The 22,500-nt window shown below is 39.4% G+C and overlaps 4 protein-coding genes across 5 annotated transcripts in view; 3 read left to right on the forward strand and 1 right to left on the reverse strand.

Moving 5' to 3' along the window:
* Window positions 1-8,645, forward strand: part of LOC137658495 (uncharacterized) — a 10,923-nt gene extending 2,278 nt beyond the window's left edge. The window contains exons 2-9 of the mRNA XM_068393261.1: window positions 1,466-1,547; window positions 2,624-2,751; window positions 3,145-3,282; window positions 3,617-3,674; window positions 6,584-6,720; window positions 7,213-7,321; window positions 7,668-7,776; window positions 8,036-8,645. Coding sequence (XP_068249362.1) covers window positions 1,502-1,547; window positions 2,624-2,751; window positions 3,145-3,282; window positions 3,617-3,674; window positions 6,584-6,720; window positions 7,213-7,321; window positions 7,668-7,776; window positions 8,036-8,300 — 990 coding nt within the window. The 5' untranslated portion in view covers window positions 1,466-1,501 and the 3' untranslated portion in view covers window positions 8,301-8,645. The remainder of the gene's footprint in view (window positions 1-1,465; window positions 1,548-2,623; window positions 2,752-3,144; window positions 3,283-3,616; window positions 3,675-6,583; window positions 6,721-7,212; window positions 7,322-7,667; window positions 7,777-8,035) is intronic.
* The window catches only part of LOC137658497 (adhesive plaque matrix protein-like), a 1,563,467-nt gene that overhangs the window by 1,189,489 nt on the left and 351,478 nt on the right, over window positions 1-22,500 (reverse strand). The gene's annotated exons all lie outside the window — the stretch shown is intronic.
* Window positions 1-22,500, forward strand: part of LOC137658493 (uncharacterized) — a 444,691-nt gene that overhangs the window by 393,430 nt on the left and 28,761 nt on the right. The window lies entirely within an intron of this gene.
* LOC137658494 (uncharacterized) overlaps window positions 1-22,500 on the forward strand; it is a 112,615-nt gene that overhangs the window by 2,171 nt on the left and 87,944 nt on the right. The window lies entirely within an intron of this gene.

Here is a 22,500-nt window from a genome sequence, read left to right on the forward strand (position 1 = left end):
TGCATATGCAATGAGCTTCTTTTCTATGTCAAACCATATGTCTTGTGTACATAGTATGAAAAGTAATGGGCCAAGAACACTATCCTGAGGAACACTAGATATCACATTCCTTTACTCACTATGGTGTCCATAAACAACAAAACTTCGCCAGATGTATAAACAAACAAATGACAATACATAACCTGAACTTGAACAAAGTAGTGTTGAAAATGAGCTCAAAGATAGTTATAAATTAAAACCTGCATTTCCTTCTCATTTATCCACCTCGCTTTTTTGAACGAAAAAGCAGAAGCAGATGGAGAAACCCACAGCTTGGTAACAGTTAGCAAATAGAGATGGAGTCATCGATCAGGTAATGAAAAGGGTTTGACAGCAAACCTTAACAGACTGGTGAAAGCTTCAGTATGACAATGAAAACCAAATGCCAAGAAAATAAGTCTTGGGTAGTGCCATAGCCTCTGTACCATGGTCTTCCACTGTCTTGGGTTAGAGTTCTCTTGCTTGAGGGTACACTAGGGTATACTATGCTATCTTATTTCTCTTCCTCTTGTTTTGTTAATGTTTTCACAGTTAATATACGAATATTCTTAAAATATTTTATTTTTCCTTTTTTCCTTTCCTTGCTGGGCTATTTTTCCCTGTTGGCGCCCTTGGGCTTATAGCATCCTGCTTTTCCAGCTAGGGTTATAGTCTAGCTTGTAATAATAATAATAATAATAATAATAATAATAATAATAATATAAGATGGACCTCTTGCATCCTGGGTCATGACCTTTGTCTCCATGGAAAACCTTTCCTATTCCCCTTCATTTCACGTGTTTTTTGTAACTCCTACTCTCTCTCTCTCTCTCTCTCTCTCTCTCTCTCTCTCTCTCTCTCTCTCTCTCTCTCTCTCTCTCTCTCTCTCTCTCGTTTTCCTTCAATATTTCCTCACGTTTTAATAATACCTGTTACCACAAATAATAATAATAATAATAATAATAATAATAATAATAATAATAATAATAATAAAAATAATTCCACACAAACCCTGCTTCCTACTGTAAAATGTGTACAACGGAACATTACACAAACAAAATATAGAACACAAATGTCTGTCCTTGAACTAACCCCCACCTCACCCACTTCATTTCAGTCCAAGCAACAAATTATTATTATTATTATCATTATTATTAGTATCATTATTACTAGAGTCATAGTTGGAAAAACAGGATGCTATAAGCCTAGGTGAATTACATATAAAACATTTTGGAAGCAAGTCATCTAGCAATGAGTAGTTATGGTGTCAGCAGCTCGATATTAGGACTTGCATCGAGCCATTCGAGAAGACTCGTTGTAACGCCTGAACTTACTATAGACAATGGACTTGAAATGCCTTGCACATTGTTCATTGTTCATGTCAAGCATACCAAAGAGAAACAAGGAATCTCAGACAACTTATGAATGCGACATTTCCTAATTTCAGGTTTGATTGCAAACATTGCAGGATCTAATTGGCAGGATGAAACCAATTTATTTACTGCTGCTTCTCTCCGCAGGAATACAGGGTAATTGAATCATTAGTGGTAGTATAAAAACATTAGTACTTTCAAAGAGGAAATTTTAATTTTCTAGCTATTTCAAACATTAATATTTCTTAATTACATCTCTCTCTCTCTCTCTCTCTCTCTCTCTCTCTCTCTCTCTCTCTCTCTCTCTCTCTCTCTCTCTCTCTCTCTCATATATATATATATATTTATATATATATATATATAAATAATTTACACACATATATACATATATATATATATATATATATATATATATATATATATATATAGGTAGAAGGTTGGCCAGGGCACCAGCCACCTGCTGAGACAGTTATTGGGTCCTTTGACTGGCCAGAGAGTACTACATTGGATCCCTCTCTCTCGTTATGGCTCATCCTGTCTTTGCCTACACATACACCGAATAGTCTGGCATATTCTTTCCACATTCTCCTCTGTCCTCACACGCCTGACGACACTGAAATTACCAAGCAATTCTACACTTATGGGTTTATCTACTGCACTGTAATTGTTCAGTAGTTACTTTTTCTCTTGGTAAGGGTAGACGAGACTCTTCAGCTATGGTAAGAAGCTCTTCTAAGAGGACACTCCAAAATCAAACCATAGTCTTAGGTAGTGCCATAGCCTCTGCACCATTGCCTTCCACTGTCTTGGATTAGAGGTCTCTTGCTCTAGGGTACACTCGGGCACGCAGTTATATCTTATTTATCTTCCTCTTCATTTTATCTAAGTTTTTATAGTTTATATATGAAAGATCTAATTAAATGTTGTTACTGTTCTTAAAATATTTTATTCTTATTGTATTACTTCTCTTGTAATGTATTCATATCCTTGTTTTACTTCTGTACTGGGCTATTTTCCCCTGTTGGAGTCCTTGGGCTTGCAGCATCTTGCTTTTCCAACTAGGGTTGTAGCTTAGCTTCTAATAATAATAATAATAATAGCGAGTGTTTGGGTTTACAATTTCATTTTCCTCTATTATTTCCGATAGCACACCTACCTCTCACTCATTGTGTCGCTTTCACCTTGAGATGATGACCATGAAATCACAAATAACGAATATTAACCTTTTTCAGTTGTCATCGGCTGCAGTAACGGCTACATAGCTTGCAAAAATAGCACTAAGTGCATCCCCCATTCTAATATCTGTGATCATCACGACGACTGCACGGATGCCTCTGACGAAGCCCAGGAATTATGTTATGTAAGTGGGGTTCACGTGATACCTGTATGCTGATCAATTCATTAAGAGAATCAATTTATATCTTTGAAGATAATTGTACTTCATAAATCTTTATTGGTTATCAAGCGTGAGTAACGTTGGTTGAGTTTGTGAAAGGTTAAATGCTAGAATGATGAAAGTGGTTGTCTAAGAATGAAAGGTATCGAGACAAATGTTAATGTTAAGGTGAACGCTTTTCAGGGGTTACTATCCTGAAATAAAATATACATAACACGAGGATAACAGGGTTGTGTGCGCGTGTGTGAGAGAGACCAAAATGCGAAATGAATATTTTCCACATTTTTCCCAACAGGATCGAGTTGAATGACAACTGCAAATGTGTCCTTACAAAACCTATTTCTGTCCTTTAAAAAGGTATGGGGGAACACCATATGCCCGACGAACTACGTGGAGTGTACAAGGAATGGAGCAACCGAATGCGTTGAGATCTCAGAGTTATGTTCCTTGGAAGCTCCCCACTGTGAGAGCAACGTGGACTTGCGTGTTTGTTCGGTAAATAAGTGATTTTATTTCTTCAATTTTATTCTATTTGATATATAAACCAGTAGACTTACTTTACCTATTTTTATATGTAATTTTCTGCATGCATGATTAAAGAACATATTTGGGTATTCGTGTTATCAAAAAAAAAAATATTCAATATTTCTGCTCTAAATTTTCAAGACAAAAAATATAATACGGTACGTAAAATTATTAATTTTTCTTTTCATATAATCGGTATCATACAAAAAAAATAAGGTATTTAAAATAAATTTCCTGATTCTGAAAAAAAATGTAAATTCGTGAATCTCAATCGTTCATTTATCTTTATATTTATTTACTGCAGATGCTTGAGGCTGGAGAAATTGGTGAACTCAACAAGTTTTCACTGATAGAAAAAACAGGTAAATTTTTTCGACTGAAATAATATAATTAAAACATACAATTCTCTGGGTATAAACAAAGTTAAGTAACATAAATCTTATCATAAGGTGAATTTACAGGAAAATCTATTCCCACTACAGTATGAACAAGGTTAAGTAACAGGAAAGCTCTTCTTTTCACAGGCTGAATTCATATAATAAATCTCTTCCCACTACATGAAGCTACTCACAGGTCTGGTAATTGCTTGGACCACGTATTCACTGACTCCCATGGCGTTATAACAAGTAAGGTTGGTTCTCCAGTCGGGACATCTGATCATGCCTTGATTTCATAATTAGTGAAGATTGAGCAGCCTGTCCCTGATATATCATATTCTTGTAAAATTTATATGAAATCCCAAGGAGACTGGAATGGGATTTTGAATGATCTTTCGTTCTTGAATTGGTCACAATTATATAATAGTGTAGATCCTTTCGTCCCTTTGAATGAGAATCTAGTCAACATAATTGATAGGCGTATCCCTTCTCGTGTGCTAAGGTACCGAGTGAAGGACAAACCGAGGTTCAATGATGATTGTAGACGTGTTTATTTGGAGAAGCAGGAGGCCTATCACCTTTGGAAGGGTAACAGATCAGATTTGACCTGGAACAACTATACTCAGCTTCGAGCTTTTGCTCAGAGAGTTTATGCCTCAACTGAAAAGGAGTACAATTTAACCATAAAAGAAACCCTTTCTGGTACAACTCAGCTACCCTTAAATCTGCACTCTTTGGTGTAGATGCAACAGTTCCTCCTTTACTTAAACCAGATGGCCCAGTCACTCACTGTCGAAAGGAAAAGGCAACCCTTTTGGCTGATGTTTTTGACAGTAAACAGAGTAATAAAAAACTTGAACTTCCTCATTCCTGTTTTCCTGAGGCTAAACCAACTAGTTTAGCTTTTCGATCTCGTGAGATTAAAGCTCTGTTGATGGACCTTGATGCTTATGGAGGTGTAGACCCACATGGTATTTTTCCTTTGTTTTTTATAAAGACAGCAAATTTCTTAGCTCCAAAGTTATCTGTTAATTTGCGCAAGTTAGCAAGAAGAGGAGCTTTTAGCACTTATTGGAGAATTGGTAATGTTACTCCTCTAGTAAATGTGTTTGTGGTTGCTCAAGTCCCACTGATTACGGCCCAATTTCCATAACTCCCATATTATCAAAAGTTTTTGAACGTCTTCTGGCAAAACGTCCTAATAGGTTTGCTGAAGGTAATCATCTACTCCCTAGTTTGCAATTTGGTTTTCGTAAAGGCCTTGGAGCATGTGATGCCCTTCTTACAATCTCCAATGCTGTACAGAAATCCCTTGATTGTGGTCAGGAAGTTCGTATGATTGGCCTTGATTTTAGTGCTGCCTTTGACCCAGTTAATCATGAGGCCCTTGTTTTCAAACTGAAACAGTTGGGAGTGGGTGGGTCGTTTCTTAGCATTATTATTGATTTTTTAAGTAATAGATCTCAAAGAGTTGTTGTTGATGGGCACCATAGTGAGTATAGGAATGTGATATCCAGTTTTCCACAGGGTAGTGTTCTTGGCCCATTACTTTTCATACTATATACACATGACATGTGGTTTGGCCTAGAAATCAACCTTGTTGCATATGCAGATGATGCTACTCTTTTTGCATCAATTCCATCCCCTGAATGTAGATCTGGAGTTGGTGAATCCCTTAATAGAGATTTAGCTAAAATTAGTGCATGGTGCAAATTATGGGGTATGAAGTTGAATCCTAACAAAACGCAAAGTGTGATTGTAAGTAGGTCAAGGACGGTGGCTCCTCAACATCCGGATCTCAGTATTGATAATGTTTCTTTAAATTTGTATGACTTTCTCAAAATTTTAGGTGTGATTCTCGACAGCAAATTTACATTTGAGAAACATGTAAGGTCTGTGTGTTCTTCAATTGCACAAAAAAATTGGCTTATTGAGAAAGTCTTTTAAGATTTTCGGTGATCAATCTATTCTGAAGAAGTGTTTTAATTCTTTCATTCTACCTTGTTTTGAGTATTGTTCTCCTGTCTGGTCTTCAGCTGCTGATTGTCATCTTAATTTGTTGGACAGAAACTTGCGGTCTATTAAATTTCTTATTCCTGATCTAGATATTAATCTCTGGCACCGTCGTTCTATTAGTTCATTATGCATGTTGCATAAGATTTTTCATAACTCTGACCATCCTTTACATTCAGATCTCCCTGGACAATTCTATTCTGTTCGTAATACTAGGCAGGCAGTTAATTCGAAGAGCCAGGTCTTCTCCATCATGAGGCTCAATACTACGCAGTACTCTAGAAGTTTTATTCCAGCTGCCACAAAGCTGTGGAATGATCTTCCTAATCGGTTAGTTGAATCAGTAGAACTCCAAAAGTTCAAAGTTGGAGCAAATGCTTTTTCGTTGACCAGGAGGACATGAGTCTTTTTATAGTTCATATATGAATTTGTTTTTGACGTTGTTGATAGTTTATATATGACATATCTGTTTTGGCGTTGTTACTTTTTTTTAGAATGATTTACTGTTAATTTGTTCTCTTCATTTATTTATTTCCTTATTTCCTTTCCTCACTGGGCTATTTTTTCCCTATTGGAGCCCCTGGGCTTATAGCATATTGCTTTTCCAACTAAAGTTGTAGCTTGGATAATAATAATAATAATAATAATAATAATAATAATAATAATAATACAGTATTATGAAAAGTTAAGTAACAGGTAAATTATTATCATAAGGCGAATTCTCAAGTAAACCTATCACAACAACAGTATAAATAAGGTCATGTAACTGGTACGGTACCAAGTTCAGATTTGCTTTTGATATCTTTCACAACCAAAATATAACACAGAACCTGAGAGAAACCTTCATTGAACATATAATTTTGTTTTCATTCCCTTCACAGATAATCATCTTGAGAAATTGAAGGAATTGGCAGAGAAGTTTAAGTCAGTCGTGCCCAACACAATCTCACACGATAGATGCCCCAAGATGTACACACTGGTAGGAGATCAGTGCCTCTCAATTTTCCACATAGGCCTCGTAAGTGGAAATCTCCACCTCTGTCTATTTCTGTCACTCTATGTACATTAGTCCAGGTCCCAACGGTTAATGAACAGTCTTCATGTGATTCATATCCATAAAGTGCATTTGGTAACACAATATCTTATGTTGATTAACTTGCGATATTTCTCATCATTTTCCAGAACTATAACTCTGTTCAATAATTGGATAATTTTAATGGTAAAGTAAATTTAATTCACTAATTGCATAATTTTAGCGGTAAAGTAATCATAATTTTAACTGGAGTAAAGTAAAAGCCAAGAATACGTTCCCCATACCAGATAAAAATCTACATAATCTACTAAATTATAAATAAACTAAATATGTATTATTCTTTATGATAATATACCGAATTCAATAGTCTACGGTAGTTTTCATCTAATGTACTATTTGCTTTGAAACTTATTTCATCCATTGGGGTGAACCTTTTTCCGTTCTTTTATGACAACATGGAGATTGTCTTCTGTACAGATGAGCTGGGCCGAGGCTCGTGCATTTTGTGGCGTCTTGAATGGCGACCTCTTGACGATTAAGAACATCAGCCACTTTGCAGAAATAGTTCGACACCTGCAGAGATACGGTGAGGTTCTACATCAAGATACCTCTTCCACATTCTTCCTGTCCTTCTTTGAATGATTAAACTGTATTTCAATATTGGTGTGTGGATCATATAAAACTAAGCTGGTCAAAATTTTCTTAGTTCTTCCACCAAGTATGAAAATCGTCTAAAGATTTTTTTAAATAGATGTAGTCAAATTTTCCGATATTCACAGATACTTTCCGGAAAGGTATTGAAGATTAATGTATTTTTATTGATATTATTTTTTTTAAAAGAAAAAATAAACTTATTTATAGAATAGCAAATAAATAAATTGGCAATTATGACATGGGGTTTTTTCAAAAGATTGAAAATATTTTTCTTCCAGAGCTGTCCTCTAATTTCTGGATTGGGGGATCAATCGCAAATACCACTGTTGGCTGGACATGGCTGGATGGCTCCCCTATGGAGATGGGATCTCCCTTCTGGGCGACGAGGTAAGATCATTCAGACCGAAATATTAAATTACTCAAAACGCTTCTTATTAGTTAGGCCAAGCTTCAATAAATCCTTTTCCTACAATATTATCTTTTTATACAGATATTTAGGTATATAATATCTGTAAGCATTGGCAGTCCCAAAAGCTAATGCAGTTACACAAAGGATTTTGTAAACTCCACAGCAATACATAGTGTTTTTACTTCTTGTCAGTCTTTGCAATGAGACAAACTCAGTCTTGTCCACTTCTGTCAACAGGTACAGCCCCACCTGCATCCAACGAAATGTCACAACGGCCACGTCAGAGACCATTTGCGATCGCTACTACCAGGCCCCTGAGAAGGTGATGAAGGGGCAGTGCGCCAGCCTTTCCTATGAGCATTCCTTCTACATGACTGACGAAGACTGCCTGAGGAGGATGAGTCCTCTGTGTGTCTATCAGGGTCACGATTTCCCTAGAAGTCACGATCTCACAAGCTTTAGGCCTTTCAGAACGCATCCCAGTATAATCATTGGCCCATAATCCGATCCTAAGACACGTCCTTGGATCATATGAGTGTGATCTTGTGACCGAAAGGCATGACCTCAGATCCATGGCCATGCTCTCTGGTTCTAAGGGCGTATCTTTTGTATGTAAGGGCACATCCTCAGAAATAACAACCATGTCCCTAGATCCTGAGAGAACTTCCTTGAGTTATCATGGGTTTTATGGCCGATGGATGGCATCTTGTAATTTGTTATTTAGTCACATAGTTGATAATTGGTCATTTTTACCGATGAAATTGGGAATAATATGGTTTCATTGGAAATCCTCTGAATCTCATTTTATATACATGAAATCCTGCCAAATAAAATTTATCCCCAAGTTGCTTTGCTTTTTATCAACCTAGCAAGGGTTATAATCACGTCAATTGTTTCAACTGTAATCATTAGTATAATTACTAATAGTCTTACTGATATCGTTATTCAAACCTTCACATGAAATAAGCCAAAAATACTATTAACTTGCTTTTTCAAATCTTGCTAAAAAAATGCACTTATAACTCAAGAGTGAAGAGAAGTTAATGTAGATTTCTCCATTTATAAAATTAAAGCCTAAATCAAGAAAAGTCCACAAAAGTTTAAAATATTTCCCTGAAAAATAATGGACAAACAAGAAGCTTAAGTTTCTCCTGTTTCTCTCTACTCTCACACACAATATATAAATTCTTTATTACTATTACTCCTTTAGCTAAGGAATGCCAGTGTCTGTCCACTAAAGTTCATCATTTCAAACAGGAAAGAAATGTTTCAAACCTCCAAACCAATGGGTCACTGCTAAATTTCCTATCCAAAGAACTACAGTTCTCTGCTTAATATATTTATCATACATCGGAATTATGGATAAGTGTTTAAAACACACACACACAAACACACACACGAACATATATATATATATATATATATATATATATATATATATACATATATACATATATATTTATATAGATATATATATATACACATGAAATTATAATCTATCAATAAATGTCGTTATTTTCGTTTCTTCAAATAAACCCCAATTACCTCTTAATATCGAATTCACTCTACCTCAGGATTAAAGTCCAAAAAAGGAATTAATTTTCTGATAAGAGCTTCTAATCAGCCAAGGATTCCAACCCTGAGGTAACAGTCGAATCCCCTTTGCCATCTCTTTGTGGCCTGATGATAAATAGGTCGAATGACCATAAGCTCTTATCAAAAAATGAGTTTCCCTTTTGGTCTTTGATCACGAGTCAAGAGATAATTCGATAATTAATGGCTTATTTCAATACATACAAACCAACACACACATAAATACATAAATACACACACACACACACACACACACACACATATATATATATATATATATATATATATATATATGTATATATATGTATATATATATATATATATATATATATATATATATATATTATACATATACATATATATATATAGATATATATATATATATATATATATATATATATATATATATTATTAACTGCCCCAGTTACAAAAGCAGGATACTACAAGCCCAGTGACCCTAACAGGGAATCTTGTCCAGTGAGGAAAGGAAACAAGAAAAAAAATATTTCATGAACAGTTACATCAAAATAAATATTTCCTATATAAACTATAAAAACTTCAACAAAACAAGCGGAAGAAAAATTCGATAAAATAGTAGGCCCAATTGTACCCTCAAGCATGAGAACTCTAACCAAAGACAGTGAAAAACCATGGTACAGAGCCTATGGCACTACCCAAGACTAGAGAACAATGGTTTGATTTTAGAGTGTCCTTCTCCTGGAAGAGCTGCTTACCATAGCTAAAGAGTCTCTTCTACCCTTATCAAGAGGAGCCACTGAACAATTAGTTTTGTAGTTATCCCCTTGGGTGAAGAAGAATTGTTTGCTAATCATGTTAGGTGTATGAATACAGAGAAGAATCGGTAAAGAATAGTCCAGACTATTCAGTGTATATGTAGGCAAATGGAAAGTGAACCGTAACCAGAGAGAAGGATCCAATGTAGTACTGTCTGGCCAGTCAAAGGACCAAATAACACTCTAGCGGAAGTATCTCAATGGGTGGCTGGTGCCCTGGCCAATCTACAACCTACTATATATATATATATATATATATATATATATATATATATATATATATATATATATATATACACAAACACACAATATTTTGTATACACACTTGTGTAATACATGTATTTCTGAACTACCATACTCATACACAGGCAAATGTAATGTATGCATATATATCATATGGAATATATATAAAATATATTCTAAAACTACATAAAGATAGTGAGAAAATCCCAACTGAGTAAAGAGTTGATTAAGGAGATCCCATCTCTACTAAACTATTCACAGCCTGGCTAGAAGAAGTATTTAAGAATCTATATTAGGAAACTGTAGGAGTAAATATCAATGGGGAATACCTTAACAACTTGAGATTTGCAGATGACACAGCAGTTTATTGAATCAAGGAAGGAATCGCAAAATGTGATAGATTTGAAGAGAGAGCATAAATGTAGGACTGAAAATCAAAGAGTAAAACTAAGATAATGTTTAATGAAAATACAGAGACAACAAATAAGAGTTATGGACGAACCTCTAGAGATTGGTAATGAATATACGTAAACAGGACAGACAGTGTTTCTCCAGGACACAAGAACTAAATTATAAGGATAAGCAAGGGATGAAGAGCTTTTGGTCAACGAGATTATGAAATGTAAAATGCCACTTTCTCTACAATGGAAATTATATAATCAAATGTTACTACCACAATTAATTTATGCTTCGGAAACTCGGAGCCTTACTAAACCCTTAGAACGTAAGTATGTAACAACTCAAAGAGCCATGGAAAGAATAATGATGAAAATAATACTAAGGGACAGAAGAAGAGCCACATGGATACGAGAGCAAACTAAAGTAGAGGATATTCTTATATGTAAGAAAAAGAAATGGATACGGGCAGGACATATAATGAGAATGGAATATAATAGACGAACATTAAGAAGAACGGAATGGTTCCCTAGAGATTGCAAAAGAAGCGGTGGAAAGGAAAAGGAGACGATGGATGGACGATCTAAGAAAATTTACAGGTATAAATTATCATAGATGGACCAAAATGAAACGGGATTCGAAGGACATGTCTGAGGCCTTTTTCCTGTAGTGGACAAGTTACGGCTGATGATGATAAATAAATAAATAAATAAATGAATAAATAAATATATTATGTATATATATATACATATATATATATTTTCACAATGAATTTTACTTCACGTTTTATTCTATTAAAAGGTAGGAAACAAACTTATGTTTGCACTACATAGCTTATGAATATGGTATTCTGGGTTGTGACATTAAATCATCACCTCTCACCTACCCCATGTGCGATATCGACCTCGAATAGATCCAAACACCTCAGAGGTCAATCTAGCACCCTAATAAACTATGAGATTTACTTCAAGAACATCGAAATCGGTCCGTTAGTTATCGAGATATGTCACATACTTGTTATGCAAGGTATTGGCGGTTGCCATCTTGGAAATATACTTAAAAAAAAAAAAAAAAAAAAAAAAAAAAAAAAAAAAAAACCGCACAGCCTGATTGTAATGTTATCATCCAAAAATGGTATCTACAGTTCCTAAGGATCACAACAATGTATAAACCTCTGTTTCTATTTATTTATTTATCTTCCTGACAATATCCTTTGATGAATTTAGTCAATGAATCCTCTTGAGGCCCTTTGTGTCAATAGGCATGGGAGGAGATGATGAGATTATGATATATATAATATATGAATATATATACATAGCTATATATCTATATATATCTATATATCTATATATCTATTTATTTATATATATATATATATATATATATATATATATATATCTATATATCTATATATATAACTATATATATCTATCTATCTATCTATATATATATATATATATATATATATATATATGTATATATATATATATTTTTGGGCTCAAGCCATGTCGTCCTGATGGAAGTTCCTATAGGGTAGCTTCCTAGGGTATATTACAACTACGGCGATATTCCCAGAGAATTTACCTTAAGGTACCAGAATTCTAACTCCTGGAGCGAGTATCCCTCGTGAAAGGGATATCGCGACATATCAGAGGACGTATTCTAGACACGTCACATGGCAATCTACATCCTGGACAGAGATTTCGTCTCGTAGGAGGTGATTGACGAGATACGAATTCGGGAAAGAAAAAGGGGAGCCGCTCCCAAGGCTTCCCTATCCCCCGATTCGTATGCGTGCCTGGCGCCAATCCTGGCGCCATCTGTATTCCTTTTTGCGTAGCTTAACAACTCGGTGTTTTTTCCTGTTTTTCTCGCAAATCTTGGATTTATTCGGCTTTTCATGGCTTCTTCGTCTTCGTTGGCCTCTGATAAGTTGAGTATAGTGTCTGTTATGTATAAATGTAGGCTCTTGGTAAAATTTTGAGTGATTAATAGAATTAATCTTTGATACAAGAGCCGTAGCCTACCAGAGGTGTCCTGGACACTGTCGCTCGCTAGGTATAAATTAGTTAGTCAGAGCGACATTCCTGGTTGTTTTGCTTTAATAAATATTAGCTATTTAGCTTTACATAGGATTTCCTTTCGTGCTTAGTATTATTTGGCGAAGTATTCGCCATTCTGGCCTACGCTAGGCCATGTAGCCTAGTCGTTTGGTCCTAGTACTTCATGCATGAATTTGGTTTTTCCGAGTGTAATTAAAATTTTATTGAAGCTTTAGGCTATATTTTATACATTTTAGACTGTGTGGAATATTTCCAAGATTGTATACGTGTGAGTTTCGGTGAATTAGGTAATCGATTCTCTTGGTGCCTAGGCTAATTGCTTATGGAGCCTTAGTATACTTTATCATACTCCCCGGTTGCTTTCTTTTCTTCGGAGAAGGTATGCAATCCCTTTCCCTCTGTTTAAGCCTTGGGCTTATCCCTAAGTGGTTTTTTCCGAATTTATTTTCGATAAAACTATACTAGGGTGTTACTGTACCTTCCTGTTCCTGTAGTTATGGTTCAAGAGGGACAGAACAACAGAGTTTTTAGTCTGAGTCTGTGTTGTCTGGCTTGGGGCAGAGTCCCCCTCGCTGACCTAACACATACAAAGGGAGCTTAGCTCCCTTAGGTCACTACCGAAGGTTTCTGTAGTTATGATTCCTTCTTTTGTGATCGACCAGACTAAGTCCTGTTGCTGTTCTCGGGGGAGGATAAGTTCTTCCCTTGGGAGTAGCAACGCCTTCCTTGCTTTGGTGCTCTGGAAGCTGGCAAGTATTGCTGGCCTTTTCCCTTAGATCTCCCTTAGGCTAAGATAAGTTTCTTGGCTGCGGGTGATCTGTCACTAAAGCAAGGTTGGCAGGACCCTCTTGTCCCTTCCCCCTCTATCTCCGTAATGGCCTAGCCATTACTGTATGGCCTAGCCATTACTGTACTGTACCTTGCCGGCCGGCAGAGCTGGCCGGCAGGGGTCTTACTGTACTGTACGTCGTTTTACTTCTGGACCTAGTATAGGTTGGGATGTGGAATTGACTCAGCCCATTGCCGGCCGGCAGAGCTGCTGGCCGGCAAGGGTCTTATGTTTTCGAGTGCTGCCCGGACCTCTCTTGGTCCCTCATCCATGCCTGCCGGCAGAGCCGGACGGCATTGGTCAAGGAAGCCTGAATTAGTTTCTCCCCTTCCTTATATGCACTCTTTCGGTTGCCGGGCTTGGAGGTAGTGTACACTCTTATCCCGGCATCCATTCTATTTTCTTCTAGTGCTGTACCTGTCCCGGCTGCCGGCCTCATAGGCCGGCAGCCGGGCAGGTGTAGTTCTCTGGTTCTTTTGCTGCCTGTCTGGCATCGGTCTTGTACCTTTGCCGGCCGGCTTATGTCAGCCCTTGTCTGCCGGTCACCAAGAGTGTGGCCGGCAGCTGGGTACTACCTTGTGTAGTTGCTGGCCGGCAGCTATTGCCGGCCAACACTGACTGTTACCGGCCGGCAGTAGCTGCCAACCGGCACAGGCATTTGAACCAGAGTGCTGCCGCCCTATAGCTGTTAAGTAGTATACTTTAAAGCTAGTTGTGGTGTGTGCCGGCCGACAAAGGCAGGCCGGCACACATCCCCCTTATACTGTACTAGTATTCTTCTGTATAGCATATACAGTAAGAAGAAAACTATAGTAAAGGTTTTGGTACAGCACTGTATCTTCTAACACTATTGTGTTTTCTTGCACAGCCCTTTACTGTTGCCCTCAGATAGGAAGCTGAGTTCTTCCCTGTCTATTATCCAGGATTTTAAAATCATTGCCTAGGTGTGAGCTCCACCTGTTTCCTATGGAAACCTTGCATTGGTTACTCTAGAAGAGATAAACCTTTTTGATTTTATTATCTGGAAGGCTGCAGCAATGGGTTGTGAGGGAAACACAAGTGTGTGTCTTTCCTTTATGAATTGTTATGCTATAATATGCATATCCAGTGATACATAGTTCACTTGATACTCATGGAAATTTCTTCTCTTTACAGGAGGACCCTCCGAAGTGCGGAAATGTTTTCTGCAATGTCCGCAGCAAGAACCTCTGCGGACATGAGTGTTGTAGGAGACACGCAGCATGCGCTGTCTCCAAGGATGATCTCCAGTATTGGGACCCTCAGGTATGTACTGTATGCACTAACCTGATTACTGAGGCTTTTGATTCCCCTAGAACGGCGGAATCAAGGGATATAGCAAGGGAAAAGCTTCGTACTTGGGTAAGGGGCTTCAAGAAGAACACCTCTGGCCCTTATCTTCCAAGTGAGAAGATGAGGGCGTATCTTTTTCCCCAGGCATCAGCTGATGCAGTGATTCCCCAGCCTCAAGAGGAGATCCCTCAAGATCAAGTCCAGGTGGACGTGGAAGTCGCAGTTGCGATGCAAGACATCCAGTTGGATGACAGGATGTCTGACCTGGACGAACGTTTGGAAGAAGACCTCCTGGCAGAAGGTCAGGAGGAAGTTCAAACCCCGGATGTCGTAGAGGATGTGGTCGACGAGGTGTCGGCTACTCCGGTTCAGATGCCGGAGCCTATCCCCTCAACATCGGCGAGTCTCCCAGTAGAACTGGGACAGGCCCTCTCTTCGATTGTTGGAATGATCCAACAAATGCAGAAGGAGAATCAGGAGAAGGTGGCTGCAATGGAACTGCGTATGCAGTCCCTGGCAGAATCACATGGGCCCCGGAAAAGGCTCAATGTGAAAGACCTTCCCATATGCTCAGATGCTAACCCATGGAGGTATGCTGAGCACATGCCGATGACGACTGGAAAGATCGTCATCTCGGATAAGCTGGGTTCAGTTCCCCTAGAGGAGGTAGAATTCTGGCCCAGCAAGGCATCATATCCGGACTGCTATGTCCGGCTGAGAAAAGAACCAGCTTCAAGGGAGGAGACAGAGCCGAAGGAGGTCATTATTATGGACCACGCTAAGGCTCAAGCCCTACTTTCATCCTCGATGAAAGAGAGGGGCTTCTCTAACTCGAAGGTAGCTGCATTGAGCAAGAAGCTCCCTTCTTTTGTGTCCTCTCCTGATAGAGCCTTCCCCTTTTTACAGAAAGGGTTTGCGGCTGTCCTAAAGGCAGTCGAGGCCGGCAAGCCTTGCCCCTCCCTGGAGGAGTGTAAACCCTTGTCGCTGGCCCTGCCTATGGACCACAAAGACTGGAAGGATGTCCATCTGACATTCTCAGTGGGAAAGTTGGAGGCTGATATTGCCGGACGGCAATTCGGCGAGGACCTCCCCAAGCTGTCCGAATCTCTTTTACGAAGAGAGTTCGAGACAAAAGAAAGACTGGCTGCCTCAATGTCTCATCAGACTACTCTTGAGACGATGGCAAGTGACCCCAAGGTCCATGAAATGTTCATGGTAGTGGCTAAGTCTCACCTAGCCACAGTGACGAAGGACCTTTATGGCTTCGTCAAGGCAAGGAGAGCTTGCAGGGAGTTCGTGTTCACCGGGGCTTCGGTGAGACACGAGCCAAGGAAGTTAATCTCCTCCAACATTTGGGGAAAAGACCTTTTCCCTACCGATGTGGTCAAAGAGGTTGTTGATAAGGCCGCCGTGGAGAATAGAAACCTTCTCCAGAAGTGGGGCCTGGCTATCAAAAGAAAATCTTCCCCGGATGAGGGTCCTCAACCAAAGAGGAAGAATATGAGGACTAGGCTACCGTCTCGGCCAGCCAAGCCTTATAGACAGCAACAGCAACTGCAATTGCCATTGCCTCCAGTGCCCCAGATGGTGGCACAAACCCCGACTACTTTTCAGTGGGTACCCCAGGCTGTGCCAGGTCAGTCAACCACATTCACCCCAACGTTCGAAGGACAGTCTTCTTCCTTTCGTGCAAAACCTAGAGGAGCAGCCAGAGGCTCGTCTAGGCGCCCCTCAAGGGGAAGGGGATTCAGAGGTGGTCGTGGTCAGGGAGGCAAGACCTCAGGACGGCAGTCCAAGTGAAACGATACCGGTAGGAGGGAGACTGATGAAATTTTGGGATCGCTGGACCTTCGATCCCTGGGCCCAAAGCCTACTCAAGAATGGACTGGGCTGGAGCTGGTACAGCACTCCACCCCCGTGCCTTCGGTTTTTCCAACACTCCACCCCCGTTTTGGAGGAGTACGTTCAAGAACTGTTGGAGAAAAAGGTGATCCGAAAGGTGAAGTCCATCAAATTTCAAGGGAGGCTGTTTTGTGTTCCCAAGAAAGACTCGGAAAAGCTCAGAGTCATTCTGGACTTGTCGCCACTCAACAAGTTCATAGTGAATTGCAAATTCAAGATGCTAACACTGCAACACATAAGGACCTTACTGCCCAAGAGGGCATACTCAGTCTCTATAGACTTGTCAGACGCCTATTGGCACATTCCAATCAGCCGTCGACTCTCCCCCTACCTAGGGTTCAGGCTACAACGGAGACTGTACGCCTTCAGAGCCATGCCATTCGGGCTAAACATAGCCCCAAGGATTTTCACAAAGCTTGCGAGCGCAGCTCTCAAACAATTACGCCTAAAGGGAATTCAGGTAGTAGCCTACCTGGACGACTGGCTGGTGTGGGCAGCATCCGAGACCGAATGCTTGCAAGCTTCCAGTCAGGTGATCCAGTTCCTAGAGTACCTAGGCTTCAAGATCAACAGAAAAAAGTCTCGACTTTCTCCATCCCAAAAGTTCCAGTGGCTGGGAATCCACTGGGACCTTTTGTCACACAGTTTCTCCATCCCGACGAAGAAAAGGAAGGAGATAGCGGGCTCTGTCAAGAGACTTCTAGATTCCGAAAGGATATCAAGACGCGAACAGGAGAGGGTACTAGGCTCTCTCCAGTTTGCTTCAGTGACAGACCCAGTGCTAAGAGCACAGCTAAAGGATGCAACCGGAGTTTGGAGAAGGTATGCATCAAACGCGCGAAGAGACCTGAGAAGACCAGTGCCGCCTCGGCTACGTACTCTTCTCAGACCTTGGTCCCAAGCCAGACATCTAAAGAAGTCGGTTCTTCTTCAGCCACCTCCCCCGTCGATGACGATTCACTCAGACGCCTCAAAGGAGGGATGGGGAGGTCACTCTCATCGGAAAAAAGTCCAGGGGACTTGGTCCAAGCTATTCAGGACCTTTCATATAAACTTTCTAGAAGCTATGGCAGTGCTCCTTACCTTAAAGAAAGTCTCCCCGCGTCACTCGATCCACATAAGATTGGTGATGGACAGCGAGGTGGTTGTGAGATGCTTGAATCGACAAGGGTCGAGGTCACCACCTCTCAACCAAGTGATGTTAGCCATTTTCCGATTGGCGGAAAAGAAGAAGTGGTACCTGTCGGCAGTTCACCTTCAAGGAGTCCGCAATGTGACAGCGGACGCTCTATCCAGGTTCACACCGATAGAGTCGGAATGGTCCTTAGACGCAGGATCATTCTCCTTCATTCTGAATCAAGTCCCAGAACTGCAAATAGACCTCTTTGCGACGAAAGACAACAAGAAGTTGCCCCTGTACGTGTCCCCGTACGAGGACCCCTTAGCGGAAGCAGTGGACGCAATGTCCCTCGACTGGAACAGATGGTCCAGGATTTATCTGTTCCCTCTTCACAACCTTCTGTTGAGGGTCCTCAACAAACTGAGATCCTTCAAGGGGGTAGCAGCAATAGTGGCCCACAAGTGGCCGAACAGTATGTGGTTCCCCTTGGCGTTGGAACTACAGATGAAGTTCGTGCCGCTACCACATCCAGTTCTGACCCAGCGAGTCCAGAAGTCGACTGTCTGCGCTTCATTACAGAAAACCCGGACCCTGCAGCTCATGATTTTCTCGCCCTTGCGGTGAGAAAGCGTTTCGGGATTTCGAAAGCCAGCATAGACTTCCTAGAGGAATATAAGTGCAAATCGACTAGAAGGCAATATGAGTCATCTTGGAGAAAGTGGGTGGCCTTTGTAAAGGCAAAGAATCCGCAGGAGATCTCAACAGACTTCTGCTTATCTTTCTTCATCCACCTCCATGGCCAAGGGTTGGCAGCTAACACGATTTCAGTGTGTAAATCCGCTTTGATGAGACCCATTTTATTTGCCTTCCAGATCGACCTAGGTAACGAGATCTTTAATAAAGTTCCGAAAGCCTGCGCTAGGCTCAGACCTTCAGCACCTCCAAAGCCCATCTCATGGTCTTTAGAAAAAGTTCTTCATTTCGCCTCCCTGTTGAGCAATGAAGAATGTGCGTTAAAGGATTTGACGCAAAAAGTTATTTTCCTATTTGCACTCGCGTCCGGGGCCAGGGTTAGTGAGATCGTAGCCCTCTCGAGAGAGGCAGGTCGTGTTCAGTTCCTGGATGGGGGGGATCTGAACCTGTTTCCGGATCCTACGTTTCTCGCCAAGAATGAGTTACCCACCAACAGGTGGGGTCCCTGGAGAATCTGCCCTCTGAAAGAAGATGCATCTCTATGTCCAGTAGAATGCCTAAAGGTCTATCTTCGTAGAACTTCAGACTTCAAGGGTGGTCAACTATTCAGGGGAGAAACATCAGGCTCAAATTTATCTCTGAATCAACTCAGAGCGAAAATCACATATTTTATTCGCAGAGCGGATCCTGACAGTACACCCGCAGGTCACGATCCGAGGAAAGTTGCCTCATCCCTAAATTTCTTTAATTGTATGGATTTTGAACATCTCCGTTCATACACGGGCTGGAAGTCTTCCAGGGTGTTCTTTCGCCACTATGCGAAGCAAGTAGAGGAACTTAAGAGATCTGTGGTAGCAGTGGGTCGTGTAGTTAACCCTACTGTTTAACTCTGCGAGGAACAGTGGTCTTAATTGGGACGATTAAGTCCAGGGTGAGTGTGTAGGTACATACTGTACTACAAACTAAATGAGGGCACCAAGTGCCCATATAGACTGTTCCTTCTTTCAAAGGTGAACCTAGCATAAGTTCAGACATGTGTGCCGAGCGTTTCTAACGCTAATGTGATTGATTTGTAATACAGACTTTTATGACTTGATACCTTGGTATCTTATTAAAGTGGTGTTTAATGGTTTTTCTTTCAGATAAACAAGTTCTGTTTACTATCATACTTATGCTTAAAGTTTTGGGTTACCCTCTTTTATATATATATATATAATTGTTGTTAACCTGTATGTTTATTATCTGTCAATAAACTTGTTCTTGAGAACCTTGCGTCTCTTTCACCTGTGTCAATTTATTGGTATAATTGAGCATTTTGATTCTATGTATCTTATCTGGGATAATTCTGATAGAATTGTTCTGTTATGCAAGCTATGTTGCATTGGTTTATGTAGTCCCCTAATGGGAGGACTCCGTCCCTTAAAGGGACGAGGGCGGTTTTATTAGTTTCTTCCTATGCGGATATAAACCTTTGTCCAATACAAGTATTGTGCGGATTACTGGTCAATATATATTGACGCAGTGGTTCTATACAAACTATGCTTTACTTAATATAGGGCGAGACCACTATATTAGCTTGCCTGGTATTCATACATAGATATATGTACTCTTCGAGACTTTCCAGAGTCTAGTAGGACTCTTCCCTGTAGGGGGCAGGAAGCTCTAACATAGTTTATAGTTAGTTGAAAAGATGTATAACGGTAACATCTTAGGTCTCTAGGTCTAGTCGACCGGGAAAAAATTATCTCCGGGGAGTACGGCACGTTCTGAGAATCCACAGATACAGTAATGCTCTGGTACACTTCCATCAGGACGACATGGCTTGAGCCCAAAAAACGGATTTTGAGCGAAGCGAAAAATCTATTTTTGGGTGAGATGGCCATGTCGTCCTGATGGACCCGCCCTTGCCTTTCTAAGAAAGGGCTGTAGGACCCCTCCCTACATACAGTATCTGTAGCACCTCGTGTACGCTACAAGGAATACAGATGGCGCCAGGATTGGCGCCAGGCACGCATACGAATCGGGGGATAGGGAAGCCTTGGGAGCGGCTCCCCTTTTTCTTTCCCGAATTCGTATCTCGTCAATCACCTCCTACGAGACGAAATCTCTGTCCAGGATGTAGATTGCCATGTGACGTGTCTAGAATATGTCCTCTGATATGTCGCGATATCCCTTTCACGAGGGATACTCGCTCCAGGAGTTAGAATTCTGGTACCTTAAGGTAAATTCTCTGGGAATATCGCCGTAGTTGTAATATACCCTAGGAAGCTACCCTATAGGAACTTCCATCAGGACGACATGGCCATCTCACCCAAAAATAGATTTTTCGCTTCGCTCAAAATCCGTTATATATATATATATATATATATATATATATATATATATATATATATATATATATATATATATATATTCATACATATACGGAACCTAACACCAGAAGAAAATAAAGTTAACATACTTTACTTTCTAAAATAGACAAAGTCACTTGACCCAGGAAAAACGGGTCAGTCGCCAAGTACACCAACTTAACCCAAAACATCAGACAAAAACCCAACAGAAATATCAAGAATAGTACTTCAACGGGAGGTGAAAAATTAATAAAAACTGAGAAATTCTCTCGGTCGTCAGACAAGCAAATCATAAATTCCAAATCTTTGGGAATCCTATCATCATCACTATCCTTTGAATATTACTACCAATGTTTTTATAATTATTGTTGTAATCATTATTATTATTAGTTGCAAAGAGGTCTTTATAATAAATCTTCCTAAATTCCAACAAGAGAAAATATCTATATTCAAAATATATAAATATGAATGAAGATGAATCAGCAAATGAATCCAATTGAATCCAATTACTCAAATAGGAGCACATTTTTTCCAGTCTCTTCTGTCCTCGTACACCTGACAACACTTAGATTACCAAACAACTCTTCTTCGCTCAATGGGTTAACCAGTGCACTATAACTGCTCAGTGGTTACGTTCCTCTGGTATGGGTAGAAGGGACTCTTTAGCTATGGTAAGAAGCTCTTCTTGGAGGACACTCCAAAATCAAACCATGGTTCTCTAGTCTTGGGTAGTGTCCTAGCCTCTGTACCATGGTCATCCACTGTCTTGGGTCAGAGTCCTCTTGCTTGAGGATACCCTCGGGCATACTATACTATCTGATTTCTCTGCCTTTTTTTTTTAAGTTTTTTATTGTTTGTATATAAAAGATTTATATTAATATTTCATCTTAATTGTTCATTACTTCTCTTGTAGTTTAATTATTTCCTTTTCTCACTGGGCTATTTTTCCCATTGGAGCCCTTGGACTTGTAGCATCATGCTTTTCCATCTAGGGTTGTAGCTTAGCTAGTAATTCATATAAATATATATATATATATATATATATATATATATATATATATATATATCTATATATATACACACATATATATACACATATATATACACACAAATACATATATATATATATATATATATATATATATATATATATATATATATATATATATATATATATGTATATGTGTGTGTGTGTGTGTACTGTATATGGCATATAAATGAATTAATAAATAAATATTCACAAAGAGGGAGACACAAAAGACCTAAAAAATTACTCTCAGTAATATACAAAATATTTACAAATATCATATTAGGCCGAATAGAAAGACAGTTATTTTAACCAACCAAGAAAGCAAGCAGGTTTAGAAGTGGATATTCAACAACAAACCATCTCCAAGTGATTAAGCA

Source organism: Palaemon carinicauda, chromosome 19, assembly GCF_036898095.1.
Source record: "Palaemon carinicauda isolate YSFRI2023 chromosome 19, ASM3689809v2, whole genome shotgun sequence".
In the NCBI taxonomy this organism is placed as follows: domain Eukaryota; kingdom Metazoa; phylum Arthropoda; class Malacostraca; order Decapoda; family Palaemonidae; genus Palaemon; species Palaemon carinicauda.